Source organism: Chionomys nivalis, chromosome 2 (genome assembly GCF_950005125.1).
Source record: "Chionomys nivalis chromosome 2, mChiNiv1.1, whole genome shotgun sequence".
NCBI classification, from domain to species: domain Eukaryota; kingdom Metazoa; phylum Chordata; class Mammalia; order Rodentia; family Cricetidae; genus Chionomys; species Chionomys nivalis.
The window spans coordinates 83,704,125-83,720,259 of NC_080087.1; the positions used below are offsets into that span (position 1 = coordinate 83,704,125).

The 16,135-nt window shown below is 40.7% G+C and overlaps 1 protein-coding gene across 4 annotated transcripts in view; it reads left to right on the forward strand.

Annotated features, from left to right (window-relative positions):
- Window positions 1-5,692: 5,692 nt before the first annotated feature.
- The window catches only part of LOC130865580 (zinc finger protein 568-like), a 54,667-nt gene continuing 44,224 nt past the window's right edge, over window positions 5,693-16,135 (forward strand). For all 4 annotated transcript variants that reach the window (XM_057756677.1, XM_057756683.1, XM_057756685.1 and 1 more), the window contains exons 1-4: window positions 5,693-5,991; window positions 6,931-6,994; window positions 8,260-8,520; window positions 9,315-9,373. In XM_057756677.1, the coding sequence (XP_057612660.1) occupies window positions 8,487-8,520; window positions 9,315-9,373 (93 nt within the window). In that variant the 5' untranslated portion in view covers window positions 5,693-5,991; window positions 6,931-6,994; window positions 8,260-8,486. The remainder of the gene's footprint in view (window positions 5,992-6,930; window positions 6,995-8,259; window positions 8,521-9,314; window positions 9,374-16,135) is intronic.

Consider the following 16,135-nt stretch of genomic DNA (forward strand, 5'->3'; position numbering starts at 1 on the left):
TATTGGATTACTTGGACTTTTGATGACCAATTTTTAGAGTTCTTTGTATATTTTAGAGATCAGCCCTCTGTTCGATGTGGGGTTGGTCAAGATCTTTTCCCATTCTGTAGGCAGCAGTTTTGTCTTGTTGACTGTGTCCTTTGCTTTACAGAAGCTTCTCAGTTTCAGAAGGTCCCATTTATTAATTGTTGCTCTCAATGTCTGTGCTAACAGGGTTATATTTTAAAAGTGATCTCCTATGCCAATGCATTCAAAGTACTTCCCACTTTCTCTTCTATTAGGTTCAGTGTGGTTGGCTTTATGTTGAGGTCTTTAATCTGTTTAGACTTGAGTTTTGTGCATGGTGACAGATATGGATCTATTTTCATTCTTCTACATGTTGCTATCCAGTTATGCCAGCACCATTTGTTGAATATACTTTCTGTTTTCCATTTTATGTCTTTTGCTTCTTTGTCAAAAATCAGGTGATCTTCAGTGTGTGGATTGATATCTTCGATTCGGTTCCATTGGTCCTCCTGTCTGTTCTTATGCCAATACCAGGCTGTTTTCAGTATTGTAGCTCTGTAGTAGAGTTTGAAGTCGGGGATTGTGATGCCTCCAGAAGTTCCTTTATTGTATGTACAGGATTGTTTTGGCTATCCTGGGTTTTTTGCTTTTCCATATGAAGTTGACTATTGTTCACTTGAGGTCTGTGAAGAATTTTGCTGGACATTGCATTGAATCTGTAGATTGCTTTGGTAAGATTGCCATTTTTACTATGCTAATTCTACCTACCCAAGAGCATAGGAGATCTTTCCATTTTCTGATATCTTCTCAATTTCTTTCCTCAAAGATTAAAGTTCTTGTCATACAAGTCTTCCACTTGTTTGGTTAGAGTTACTCAAAGATATTTTATGCTATTTGTGGCTATTGTGAAGGGTGATGTTTCTCTGATTTTTTTTTCTCAGCCCATTTATCATCTGTGTAAAGGAGGGTTACTGTTTTTTTTTGACTTAATCTTGTGTCCTGCTATATTAATGATGGTGTTTATAAGTTGAAAAGTTCCTTGGTAGAATTTTTGGGGTTGCTTATGTAAACTATTATATCATCAGCAAATAGTGAGAGTTTGACTTCTTCTCCAATTTGTATCTCTTTGATCTCTTTTTGTTGTCTTATTGCTCTAGCTAGAACTTCTAGTAGTATATTGAATAGATGTGGAGAGACTGGACAGCCTTGTCTTGTTCCTGATATCCATGAGATCATTTTGAGTTTCTCTCCATTTAGTTTGATGTTGGCTATTGGCTTGCTGTATATTGCCTTTATTATGTTAGGTATGTTTCTTGTATCCCTGCTCTCTCCAAGACCTTTATCATGAAGGAGTACTGTATTTTATCAAAGGCTTTTTCAGCATCTAATGAGATGATCATTTTTTTTCAGTTTGTTTATATGGTGGATTACACTGATAGATTTTCATATGTTGAATCATCCCTGCATCTCTGGGATGAAGTCGACTTGACCATGGTGGATAATTTTCCTGATGTGTTTTTGGATTCAGTTTGCCAGTATTTTATTAAGTATTTTTGCATCCATGTTCACGAGGGAGATTGGTCTGTAATTCTCTTTCTTAGTAATGTCTTTATGTGGTCTGGGTAATTGTAGCCTCATAAAGAGAGTTTGGCAATGTTCCTTCTGTTTCTATTGTGTAGAATGATTTGAGGAGTATTGGTATTAGTTCTTTGAAAATCTTGTTGAATTCTGTGCTGAAACCATCTGGTCTTTGGCTTGCTTTGGTTGAGATCGTTTTGATGACAGTTTCTATTTCTTCAGCAGTTGTAGGTCTTAATTTGCTTTTCTTGATTTAATTTTGGTAAGTGATATTTTTCCAGAAAGTTGTCCATTTCCTTTAAGTTTTCCAATTTTGTTGAATACAAGTTTTCAAAATATGATTTCATGATTCTTTGGATTTCCTTCGTGTCTGTTGTTATGTCCCCTTTTTCATTTCTGATTCTGTTAATTTGGATATTCTCTCTGCCTTTTGGTAGTTTGGATAAAGATTTGTCTATTTTGTTTATTTTCTCAATGAACCAACTCTTAGTCTCGTTTCTTTGTATTGTTTTCTTTGTTTCTATTTTGTTGATTTCAGCTCTCAATTTGATTATTTCCTGCCATCTAGTCCTCATGGGTACATTTGCTTCTTTTTGTTCTAGAGTTTTCAAATGTTCTGTTAGCTCACTATTGTGGATGTTTTTCCGCTTCTTTATGTAGGCATTTAATGCTATGAACTTTCCTCTTAACACTGCTTTCACTGTGTCCCATAAATTTGGGTATGTTATCTGGTCATTTTTATTGAAATTTAGGAAGTCCTTAATTTCTTTATTTCTTCTTGACCCATTGATGATTCAGATGAACATTGTTTAATTTCAATGTGTTTTTGGGCTTTCTGGAATTAGTGTTGCTGTTAAATTCTAGCTTTGAGCCATGGTGATCTGATAAGATACATGGGGTTATTCCATTTTTTTTTTGTATCTGTTGAGGTTTGCTTTGTTACTGAGTATGTGATCAATTTTTGAGAAGGTTCCATGAGATGCTGAGAAGGTAAATTCTTTTATGTTTGGATGGAATGTTCTATAGATGTCTGTTAAGTCCATTTGAGTCATAATATATGTTAATTCCCTTATTTCTCTGTTCAAATTTTGTCTGACAGACTTGTCTAGTGATGACAGTGGGGTATTGAAGTCTCCCACTATTAGTGTGTGGGGCTTAATGTGTGATTTAAGCTTGAGAAGTGTTTCTTTTACAGTACTGAAAACTGTATTTGGGGCATAGATTTCAGTATTCAGATTTCCTCTTGATGTATTTTCCTGTGACTAATATGAAATGTCCTTCTCTGTTTCTTTTTATTTTAATTTGAAGCCTATTTTGTTAAATATTAGGATAAGTATAGCAGCTTGTTTCTTATGCCCATTTGACTGGAAAATTCTTTGCCAACCCTTTACTCTGAGGCAATATCTGTCTTTGAGGTTGAGGTGTGTTTCTTGTATGCAGCAGAAGGATGAATTCTGTTTTCATATCCAATCTGTTAGCCTGTCTCTTTTTATAGGTGAATTGAGTCCATTTATATTAAGGGATATTAATTACCAGTGATTGCTAGCTTCTGTTATTTTAGTTTTCATTGTTGATTTTATTGTGTGTTTTTTTCCCTTCTTTGAGATTTGCTGCTGTGAGATCATCTATTGTCTGTGGAGGCCCAAAAATGCCTATTTCCACATTGACCAAAGGTCAGACAGTTGGGACTTACCTCTAATTCCTTCAAAGTTAGTGTGCTTCTACCTCAGACAAAGGTCCCACTTAGTTGTAAATAAGAGGGTTCTCGCTCAAGGTAATTGTCAACAGGTGTGACTAATTGAAGAACTTGTGTTCCTAGAATAGAAAAGTAGATTGTTCTGACCTCAAACAAAAGTCTAAGGATCAACTAAGTTCCAGTCCCCTTTATGGAGATAACTTGGGATTCTACCCAGGGAGTGGTTTGCCTACAGAGTGTTTTGGTGTAGGGCATGAGTGTGACTTGGCAACTTGTTTTATTCTAACAACAGAATACAACTATGAATGTAGACTTTCTATTGGTATGTTCATTTACTTGTATCATGTTAATGCAGTCTTTTGTCTTACTCTTACCTTTTGGGGTCAAGGGTATTTTAAGCAGTTGAAAACTAAACAGCAGGCGAATTTTCAGTACTCATGGAAATTCCCTCCCAATACTATCCTGTATGTTTCTCCATTTTATTATTTTCATTCATGTCTTCATATTCTTTACGATATTTCTAAATCCCCATGACCTTACCTGGCTAGAGGTATTTTTGTTGAGGCTGGTCCCTGTCAATTGTGTTTTTGTGAATGTGGCCAATTTCCTTGGGTTGGAGTTTTCCTTCTAGTTCTTTCTGTAGGGCTTGTTTTGTGACTAATATTGTTAAATCAGGTTCTGTCATGGAATATCTTGTTTTGTCTGTCTATGGTGAATGAAAGTTTTGCTGGGTATATTAGTCTGGGCTGGCATCCCTGATCTCTTAATTTCTGCATAACACTTGACCAGGACCTTCTGGCTTTCATTATTTCCATTGAGAAGTCAGGTGTAATTCTAATATGTCTGCCTTTATATGTTACTTGGCCTTTTTCCTTTGTAGCTCTTAATAGTCTTTCTTTATTCTGTATGTTTAGTTTTGATTATTATGTGGCAAGAGAACTTTTTTTTTTTTTTTGGATCCAGTCTATTTGGTGTACTGTAATCTTCTTGATTCTTCATATGCATATCTTTCTTTAGGTTGAGCAAGTTTTCTTCTATGATTTTGTTGAATATACTTACTGTGCCTTTGAGCTGGATTTCTTCTTCTTCTATCCCTATTATTCTTAGGTTTGGTCTTTTAATGGTGTCCCATATTTCCTGAAATAACAAATTTCGGGCTGGAGAGATGGCTCAGAGGTTAAAAGCACTGGCTGATCTCCCAGAGGTCCTGCGTTCACTTCCTAGCAACCACATGGTGGCTCACTACCATCTGTAACGAAATCTGGTGCCCTCTTCTGTCTGTTGTGCAGGCATATGTGCAGACAGAACACTGTATACTTAATTTTAAGAAATTTATAAAAAAAACAACAAAATTAACAAATTTCATACTTAAAAAGATGAATGTTCAACAAGCGAAAGTAGAGTCAGTTTTCCAACAAGTGAACATTAGGTGTAGGTTGAGTATCAGGAACTAATCGTAGGCACCGCTATTCTTTTCTCAGTGGAGACAATATAAGGATCTATACCCAATTGACAAGTCATCACTAAGCAAGCATTTCCAGAAGGCATACGAAAAGGAAAGCCCGCCATACCCTGACGATTATTTGTGGTTCATTGTGCACTCTGTCCCCTTTCTGGACAACTCCCCTGGCAAAGACTAAAACTGGGAGTAGAAAAAAACAATTGTGACACGCCAGGTTTTTCTTGGTCAGGCCAGGGAGTGGTGACCAGGGGAGAACGGGCATCCTGCCCGATTTGAGTGTCTAGACTCTACAGGAAAGGTTTCCTTTACTGCTGCCCCGGGTTGGAACCAGACCTCACCTCAGAGAGGGTTCCCGGGGACAGAGCTCCGAAGTCACCACCTGACGGGTGACAGGAATCCCATGGTAACACGCAAGACGCCACACACATCTGGGCACAGTCTTACTTCAGCCGCAACTCCACCGGGACCAGACGTTTCATGTTCTCTGAGAAAGCCTATCAGGATGTATTACAGAGGACCCACAAAAACCATTCAGGGCACTGTGCCGCACAGGCTTCGCCTGTCCTCACCGGAAGCCCTTGCAGTCGTCTGAGATCGGAACCTGTAGCAGAGGACAGAAACCTAGGCACTGCACAGCTAAGGGCTTTCTGCCTCAATGGTCCCGCCAGGAGAGTGGAAATGCCCGAGTTCCGGCGAGAGGCGTGACCAGCAACTAGGCTTTCTGGGAAGTGTAGTCCACAAAGATACCTCAGCTAAGTGCCCCCAGCGCCCTCTGGCTGCCCCCGCAGCTGCTCACGGCCAGTGCAGCTTCGCAGCCAGCGTCACCAGATCGCGGCGCCAACGGGCCCGACCACCAGGGCGCCCTCGGCCCGCTTTCCCGTCCCTCACACAGGACACGCAGCCAGAGCGCTGACCGGAAGTTGGATCGGGCCGCGAGGCCTTCTGGGAGCACCTGCGCTCTGGGACTTAACGGTCGTGCGCTGCTGTTGGGGGTCTATGGAGCTGTCTGTGGGGCCGCTGCATGTAGCGTCTCGGAAAGGAAACTGCGTTTCGGGGGCTTGGGGCTCGTGGCGCTGCCAGGGACCCTCCACGGGAAGCGAGGGAGCGGCCCGAGTGATCCGGTTTGCGCCGGCCGCGGGCTGCGAGCTCTCGGGGGGCGCGGGGCACCCCGAGTAAGAGCCTTGCCTCCGGGATGCTCTCCGCCAGCGGAACTGCCCTGTGAATGTTTGGAGTTGCAGCCAAAAAACTGGTGTGTGTGTGTGTGTGTGTGTGTGTGTGATAGAGAGAGACTCTGGTGGTTTTGAGGGGGTGTGGTGGTGAGTGTGAGGGTTGTGTACCGTGTACTGGTTCAGGCCCTCTTGGGTTGTCATAACTAGTAACTAACGAAAACATCCTGTTTTTTTGTTTTTTTAAAGGATTCCTCCTTCATTGCCTCTCCGTCTTGATCTTCCCCCGCCCCAACACTTTGTTCTCTAACTTTTCAGTTTTTCTCTTTATAACTTTCTAAGTTCATTATTATCAAATGGTTTGCTTGGCTTATTTATTTACTTATTATTTGTTTAATCTTGCAGCGTTGGGGTTAAATCTAGCGCTGCAGTCATGCCACGCAAAAGCTCCGAGCTACATTCCTAGCCCTGAGATTAGTTTAATAATGGGTTTTTTTTTTTTTTTTAAGAGAGCGAGAGAGCGCGAGAGCGCACTATCTCTAAGCTCAGTAGCAAACATCAGCTGGGATTCATTCTCCAATCACTGTTGTTAGCAGGTTCACTGTTTTTAGCTGATCCCAGCTGCGTTTGGGTGAAACGCAGAGCGGCAGGATGAGTTCAGATCTGCCCTTCGTTTGTCTTTTCTGGGACAGCGGTTAAAAAGAACTGGTTCTGAAAACATTTTCTTCTCTCAGTGAGTTACTGGATCATTCAAGGGCTCTAAAAACCCCTGCTTCCAAATGTGTCTGTATTACATGAGCCAAAGAAAAGTTGTGTGGATAAGCTTGTAACCCACTTACAGTCTGAAGACGGGTGCAGTGTTACCGAAGTCACCATTTTCTTCATTAAGACGCATCCGTCTTAATTCTGGGGCTTACCTTTTAGTCCAAGTGATCTTGTTTGATAATACTGCTTTTTCTCTCTCTTTAAAATTGCATTTGTCGAGAATCTTATATCCCAAACCCTTTGTCTTTATGTTTCAGGTTTCTCATGAGAATTGTATCAGCTGAACCTTTTAATTCATTTATCTGGCTGGACTGTTAATAGGTGAGTTTAATTCTGTTTTATTTATCATAATTACTGAAAAAAATGTTTTTTTTATTTATATTTACCATACCCCCTTTTTTCCTCACTGGCTTGGTTTGTGTTCTTGTCCGTGTATATTTAACAAGACCCAAACTTAAATAAGACATTTAAATACTTGACTACTAAGCCAGCTAGCCATCTTTTTCTGTTATTCTTGGGTAGTAAATCACATTCTCCTCCTTTAAAATTCTCAAGCTGTGTGTGGTGACACACGTCTATAATCGTAGCACCCATGAGGCTAAAGGAGGAGGTCACGTTCAAGGCTGCTTGCAGCTAATCCAAGGTACAGTGAGACACTGTCTCAGAACCCCAGGGGGATAGCCCATATCAGCAGATAATACACAATATAAAATTGATTGTATTAATGTTTAATCATATAATTCAGTGACATGGAGTATACATGTTATGTTTTCGTCATCACTCCCCACCCACAGCATACTGTTATTAAAGGCTCATAGATGGTTGACTAATATATTTTAATAGCCATTTCATTTATTTATATCTAATATGATTAACAAGGTTATAATTTTTATTTCAAATGAAAAGCCTTGAAATTCTAAATTCCAGTGCTCTTTTTACCTAAATTATAAATTACCAAGGCAGTTCAGATAGAGAATGGTAAGAGCTGGATTTTTAATGCCGTTCGCTTTACTCTAACATGGGATTTCTGTGACTAAGTATTACCAAAACTGCGTTATCATAAGCTTGTGAGATGCACACATGTCACAGCATGCGTGTGGAGGTAAGAGGACATCTTTGGAGCCAATTCTCCCTTTCCTCTTTTAATGAGTTCCAGGAGTAGAATTCAAGTCATCAAGCTCAAGCAATAAGTTTTGTTTCCCAGTGATGCATCTTGCAGCCCTGAGTTGTCTGACTCAGCGTTCTCTCTGTCCCTGTGTTCAGAGATGTTTGAGCATCACTGTGTTTCTAGACTCTGTTGAGCACTTCATGTAGCCTGAGGCACTGAGTCTGGCTTTTATCTCTGAGCCCACCTGGTTTTTCATCCAGTAACCTCAGCCAGTACTGGGTCTGAGTTGCAGGCAAGGAAGTGAGTGTTGGGGGCAGCGCTAGTTGTCTCTTGCTTTGTGTCCCATTGTTTGAAAACGTCACATTTTAAACAGCAGTAATCTACTGGAAAATACTGACGGGGGGCTGTCTGAGGCTGGCTTTGACAGAGAGCCTGTGAGAATGCATGAGGCAATGTGATTTCTGGTCTGAGCCTACAGGTCCTACCTCCCCCCACACTGAGACAGATCTGTGGTGTGAGTTTGAAGCCTGAGAACAGGTGTCTGCCATGGGAGGAGAGCTTCTGACCTGAGACCCACACCAAATCTCGAAGAGTCCTGGCCAGGGGTGGGCTCTGCACCTGCAGGCCATCCTGACCAGTCCTTCCCAGAGCCAGCAAGAACCAAATGACACCTCAGCCTTGAAATACCAGTTACAGCTGTACAGCATGGAGCAGTTGTCACAGACGATGCCTAGAAGAGGTGAGGTGGCAGAAAGGGCAGAGTGGGTTCCTTGGGAGAGCTTGGAAAGCTTGATGCTCCTGTCATGGAAGTTCACGTGGGTATTACTGACTGTACAGGATAGACATATTTTATTTTGTTAGCTTGACTGGGTGTGTGTGTGTGTGTTTATATCTATACATGTGCGTGTGTGTAGGCTCACGCATGCCGCAGAGCATGTGTGGAAACCAGAGGACGACTTGTAGATATTGGTTCTCTCCTGGGAATTGAACTCAAGTTGTCAGACTTGAAGACAGGTACCTTCACCTGCCGAGCCGTCTTCCTGGCTCCATCCTTTCATAGAGAATATATTTTAGTATGCTTTAAAAGTGGTGCTAGAAACTAGAAACAGGCCTTTCCTGTTTCATCCCTTCTTATCCCTGTTCTACTTCTCAGCAACAGCCACTTGAACATTTTTACCTGGGTACTCATTGCCATTTTTCTGAATAACATCTGTATATTGCTAATTTTTGATTTATCAAATGTTTACGCCTTCTATAATTCACATCAGGACTTTTTCTTAGAGAAATACTGTATTGCTATGTAGTCAGTAGAGTTATTGGACAGTTAACCTCCTGAAAATTCCATCAGTCCTCATGCATAACTTTAGTGTTATGCGTATGTTTCGGAGGCTCTGGAGATTGATGTGGTACCTAACAGTTCTCGTGATGTTGCGGATCAAGTTTCTCGAGGATCTTATAACATCTGGTCATAAAGCTCTTCACATTCCTTTGTCTGGAACTCTGAGCAAATCTGTTTTGCTTCTCTTTCCTCAGCTTGGTGTTCCCAGGAGTCTGCACTTTGCCAGGAAGAAGAGGACATGAGCAGATCTTTTGTACGTTCTGAACATAATTCCCCTGCATTGTTTTGCAATACAGTTGTTGTGGGTTACTATAATCTACCACTAAGCTGGGAGAAGCGAAATGAGTGGAAGTGAAGAAGAATACAGAGTGAATAACTGAGAGCTGGGGGTGGGGAGTACGGCTGTGGAGATCTGAGTGCTGCAGAGTTACTCGGGTTGGATTCAAAGTCAGATATTATGGAGAGACTTGAAGTGAACAGACATAAAATCTGTTCCATAACTTGTAGTTTCTGAGGAAAAAAACTACTTAAGGAAAGCAAAAGCTTTTTGTTGACACTGAAACCAAAAAATATATTATAAAATAGTTCCATGATTTTTGTTACTTTAAGCTGAATTTTTACAAGTAAGTCTTGGCTAGAGAAAAATTATATAGAATAGTATGTAAAACATGCCTACCACTTTAAAATAATCCTACTCATGTTTTTAGTTTGCTTCTCAGTTTGAACTTTTGATAGCAAGTTAAACTAAATTATTTGGATATTTTGTGGCATCCTTGCAGTTCTGTTGTTTGTAGCCTTCCAACTCCCCCCACACACACACACTCCCCTCTCCCCTCTCTCTTAATAGTCTTGGAAAATGTGATGGTCTTTTATTTGGGGTTTTTTGTTTGTTTTCATTTTTGAGATAAGGTCTTACTGTGAAGCCTTTGTTTGTCTGGAGCTTGCTTGTAGAACAGGCTGGCCTCAGACTTAACGGTGCTCTGCCACCTGCCTCTGCCACTCAAGTGCTAGGATTAAAAGCATGTGCTGCTATGTCCTGCCAGAATAATTTTAAACATTTTTTCCTATATTTGTGTGGAGGGCGGGCAGCAGTATGTATGCTGCTGTGTAACTGCGCAGCTCAGAGGACGACTTGTTAGCGTTAGTTCTCCTTCACCATGTGGGTCCCCGAGACTGAACTCAGATCATCAGGACTGGTGGCAGTGCCATTACTCACTGGCTCAGTGCAGTGGTCTTGTCTTACAGTGTTATCTCTTTACCTCCACTCTTGATTCTTTCTGTGTTTGAAGTTGTTCATTCCTGTGGTTTGAACATTTTTTTCTTGGCTGCATTTTTCTTCAGCTCTCATCATTGTGAAGCAGACACACACTCCTTTTGCTATATGATCTAGAGCAGAGGTTCTCAACCATCCTGATGTTGTGACCCTTTAACACAGTTCCTCATGTTGTGGTGACTCCCAACCATAAAATTATTTTTGTTGCCACCACATAACTAATTTTGCTACTGTTATGAATCAAAATGTAAATATCTTTGTTTTCCAATGGCCTTAAGTGACATCTGTGAAAGAGTCGTTCGACCCCAAAAGGTTCACAGCTCACAGGTTGAGAACCATTGATTTAAAGGCTCATGAGACATTTTTCTCTTGTTGGCATAGTGTTTCTCTAGCCCTAAACAGAGTTAAAGTTGAGATGACCAGTGACTGTAAAGTGCACGACAGTGGATGGAGATGTCTCTTAATTTCTCTGTACCTCAGTTTCATGACCCAGAATGGGAATAGTAATGGAAGGCATCCCATAAGCATCCAGGGAGTCAAGGGCACCAGTTCTCCAGAGTTGATTGCCATCACTTACTCTCCTCAGCTGTGGAGTCTCTCCTTCCTGGGCTGCCCTTTAGATGTGTATAACCTAGAAGATAGAGAAGTTTGACTGATTGGGTTCATACATAGATTTACTTCTTCAGTAAAACCACCATACCTGCTATGAGAAGGCAAAGCTAGGGATGTTTTCTTCATATCTATGTATATACATGTATGTACATACATATCACAAACACTAATTCTCAAAAATCAATAATTAAGAAAAAATGGACAAAGAAAAAAATGGATCAAGAATTAGAGGAAATACAGGTGGCCAATAAATACTTAAAATTATGTTATAAAAAGACAATTTAGGCTGGGCAGTGGTGGTACACACCTTTAATTGTAGCACTTGGAAGGCATGGACAGATAATCTCTTGAGTTTGAAGCCAACCTGGTCTACAGAGCAAATTTCAGGACAGCCAGGGCTACACAGAGAAATCTAAACCCTGTCTTGAAAAACAAAACAAAAAAACCAAAATCAAACAAGACAATTTAATAGAAGCAGTTTTTAGGTATATTTCCAATTAATAAACAGTAACCAGTTTCAGACTCACAGAATTAGGATATAGATGTTGTCCATGGCAGCTCTTACCTGTGTGTGACTAGATTACATGCCAGTTAGAAGAATCCTCTTCAGTACTGTCATAACTTTGTGTTATCCCACTATAAGCTATGTATAGCTTAATTCACGTAGCCATTATCAGAACATTGTGGCAGATGTTATTTTAATTTTTATAGATAAAGGAAGTAAAAATAGGGTTAAGAAGCTTATACAGTCAGGTATCAGTGTGAAATAAACTCAGGTTCAAACCCTTGACTTTAGTGCACACACTCTAGTGTGGCCCTGAGTAAAGAAGTGCACAGGTTTGCCATTTGGCCTATCCCTATCATTTGTCCTTTTTATTTGTGCCTTAATGAGTGTGTTTTATTAAGTTAAAACCCCTGTTACTTGCTGTTAATATGGATTTTTATATATGTATATAAAGGGAGTTAACAAATTAAGAAAATAGACTAAGTTGTAATGCACTGATTGTACATCTTATACGGCCTGTCCTGGAATGTAGACCAGGCTGGCCTCCAACTCACAGAGATCTGTCTGTCTCTGCCTCCTGAGAGCTGGGATTAAAGGCATGTGCCACTGCAACCAGGCCAGTTTGTCTTTTTTGTTTTTTTATGATTTATTATATATACAGTGTCTGTCTGCAAGTATGCCTGCACACCAGAAGAGGGCATCAGATCTCATTTACGGATGGCTGTGAGCCACCCTGTGGTTGCTGGAAATTGAACTCAGGACCTCTGGAAGAGCAGTCAAAGGTCTTAACCTCTGAGCCATCTCTCCAGCCCTCAGTTTGTCTTTTACTGTGTGGAGTGTGTGTGTGTGGTGCAGGTGGATGAATGTCTGTATGCCACAGGGAGCGTGCAGAGGTGACAGGACAACTCCAGGCGCTGGTTCTTGGCTTCCGCACATTGAGCAAAGTCTTCTCTGCTGCTGCGGTGCACTCCCGGGTAGCAGCCCCACAAGCTTCCCCAGGTTCTCCTATGTCTCCTCCCGCTCACCGTAGTAGCGCTGGGTTACATGTGGTGATGAGGTGAGCGGGCGTGTCCCACCGCCCGGCTAGCTTCACCCGAAATAATCACACAGAAACTGTATTCATTTAAAACACTGCCTGGCCCATTATCTCTAGCCTCTTCTTGGCTAACTCTCACATCTTAACCCATTTCTAATAAATCTACGTATCACCACATGACTGTGGCTTACCGGCAAGATTCTAGCCTATGTCTGTCTCAGGCCGGAGAGCCATGGCGTTTGCCTGTCTCTGCTTTCTTTTTCCCAGAATTCTGTTCGGTCTACTCCACCTATCTAAATTCTGCCCTATCTAAAAGCCAGTTTCTTTATCTGACCGATGAAAGTAACACATAGAAGACCCTCCTACATCATTATAGGTGTGTACTACCACATCCAGCTTTTTGTATGGGGTCCAGAGATCAAACTCAGGTTATCAGGCTTGCTCAGCCATCTCCCCAGCACTAAATTGATTTGTCTTTTATTAAATTTGCAAGAGTTTTTTTTTTTTTTTCATATTATGTTCAAGGAAACATGGCCTAACCTGACCTCTTGGTTTCTCTAGGCTCCATTGAATGAAGAATTATCTTGGACCAGACATTAAACACACAAACACTAATAAAAATGTATTTAAACCATGTATAGGGCAGATGAAAAGACTCAGCAGACAAGTGTTTGTTGTCATTATAGCTCGGGGTATATCTTGATAGAGTACTCTCTGTAGGTGAAAGTGTCCTGTCTCTGAGTGGTTTCCCAAATTAGCACACAGAAGCTTAGTATTACTTATAAATGCTTGACCAATAGAGCAGTCTTATTAAAGGAGTGGGTGTGGCTGCAGTGACTTGCTGCTGCCTCTGCCCCATTCCTTAGCTTCCTGAGAGTCTAATTTTGTGTTGGATGCTGGCTGGAGTCACGTTTACCACTCCAACTCTGGGAAGTTTCTGAGTCCACACTGCTTATATATAGTGTGCCACCCACTGCTCATAAACCCCATGGAATTGTTTGGTGGCAGGGCCTCTTAAAAGAGCCATGCCATTTTTGCTGCTAATGCTAAATCAGGAAGCCATGCCTCTGCTTGCTGCTAGCAAACAGAGCCTATCCTAGAAAAAGCAGTTACTCAGAAGCCAAGTTTGACTCCATTTTTGTGTGTGTGTGTGTGTTTAGAATCATTTTTAAAGCTTTTTGAGGCTTTATGTGGAAATTCTTGCCTAACTTTTGGGTGCCATGTGTAGGTGGAATTTTCTGTCCCACAGGCAGCTTCCCAAATTACCACATAGAGGCTTAATATTACTTAGAAATTCTCAAGCAGTAGCTCAGGCTTATTATTAACTAGCTCCTACATTTTAAGTTAATGCATATTCCTTATTTATGCTCTGTCACGTTATGGTACCTTTCTTATTACTCCATGCCCATCTTGCTTGCTCTGTGTCTGGCTGACATCTCTTTACTCGGCCCTTCTCCTTCCCATCATCCTTAGTTTGGTTGCTCTGCCTTTATTTCTTACCTGGCTACTGGCCAGTCAGCATTACCAATTTGAGTTACAAATCTTTACATTGTACAAGATCATTCCACAGCAGCCCTCCTGTCTCTATCCCTGAAACCCACATATTGGAACTAAAGTATCAAATGTTCATGATGTTCTCCACCATAGATAGGCAGCAAAAAGTAGTGCTCACATAGTCTTAATTATTTGGTGCCCTGCTCAAAGACTGTTAAAATCACCCAGCAGGTCCACTCGTGTTAGATATCTATAAGAAATAAAACTTAGTGACAGGGTGTGCTTTTTATTATCAGTGTAAAAGAAGAAAGGGCGACTGACTTAAAACTACTGTGAGAAGCTAACACAGCGCTCTCTGCTTTGATGGATATTTTTGAAGGTCTCAAAGTGTTCATCAGATATTTTGGTTCTAATTTTACTCTTAGTGTGCTTCATTCTTGAAAGTAGTTTCTCAGAAGCTGGAGAAAGCAGCTAAGAGTACTTGTTACTCTTACAGGGGACAAGTTTCAATTCCTAGCACCCACATGGTAACTCTGACATCATTAATTTCAGTTCCGAGGGATCCAGCAGGCACACATGTGCTGCATATACATGCGTGCAGACAAAACATTCATGAACATAAAATTTAAAATTATAAAAACAGAAGCCATTTCTTTAGTTAAATTATAGTTTTGTTTCCATCAGTGTCTCTGGTAAAGGTGGCCCATAGAGCCACGTGGGTAGGATCAGCCCTGCCACCTACTGCTGAAGTGTACAGCTTCAGACTAGCGGCTCTGCTCTCCAGGCTTGTCTGATAGGCGTGCCTGTGTCTTCATTCACCTGGTGTAGTCTGATGAGACAGACTGACTTTAGAAATAGCTCTTTTTTCAGGCCTGAGGAACAGTCTCCCCATGTTGCCTAATGACTCACCCTTAGTAAATTGTCTGTCTTTGTTATTAGGTGTGCTGCCATGTAACTAACTAGCTTTTACAGTAGGATCCGAGATAGAACTTGAACATCATTTATTAGTGCACACAGAGGACAACTTTTGGGAGCTGATTTTTCCATCCTACTGTGGGGGCTTGAACTGTGGTCATTAGGTTTGTATGACCAAAACAAAACAACATCAAAAAAAAAAAAAAAAGAGTCATTTTCCCAGCCCTGAGTTGTAATTTAAAAATAAACGTTGAAAAGATGGGCTGTTTTCCATGCTACTATTTTCAGCCCAGAACACAGTTCTTGAAAACCATGGAATTTGGCAACATGTTTTGCATGTAATGCCTTTTATATAGTGCCTTCTTAAAGTCTTTGCACTTACATCGATTCCCTACAGAGTAATAAAAATGTAGTCACCTACTGGTTTTTGTTGAACAGTCTTGCTTGTTTCAGCTATAGCCTTTTTGTTGGTTTTGTTTTTTGTTTTAAAAAAACGTGTTGGGGTTTAAAGGGGAGGTATTTACTTTCATTATGCAAATTAACAGGAAAATACAAAGCAGGGTTTGGACCCTCCCTACTGTCATCTGGTGTGTAGCAGATTTGAGGTCAGCCTGGACAACAGGAGACCCTTTCTAAAACAATAAAAATGACTCACTATACTTGTTACATGCTCTCTTTAAACTCTAAGATTACTGATTGTATCTTATTCTTGATTTAGGTTTGACAAATGTTTGTTTAATTTATTGAAAGTATTAAGGTATTAAGTTTTTACAAATAAGATACATAAGAATACAGATATATGTAAGTACACTTATAGCCTTTTAATTAAAGTGTAAGATTAATTTATTTTTACATTGTCAGTTCTTAAATACCAAGTATTTGCACTAAAGGTTTTCCTCCTTTGAGCATTTTACTTACTGTTTTATATCTGTGAGTGTTTCTTCTGCATATGTGTCACCTGTGTGTGGTATCCCAGATCTGGACCTAAAGAGGGCTCCAAGTCCCATGTAGGTGCTGGGAAGTGAACGTAGGCCCTCAGAGGAGCAACCAGTGTTCTTAACTGCTGAGCCATCTCTCCTCCAGTCCCAGCTAAAGGGTTTTGTTTTTGTTTGTTTGTTTGATTTTAATCATTCCTTCATTCCCTCAGTCTAAAATCTCTTTTAGTTTTCATTTTGAGATC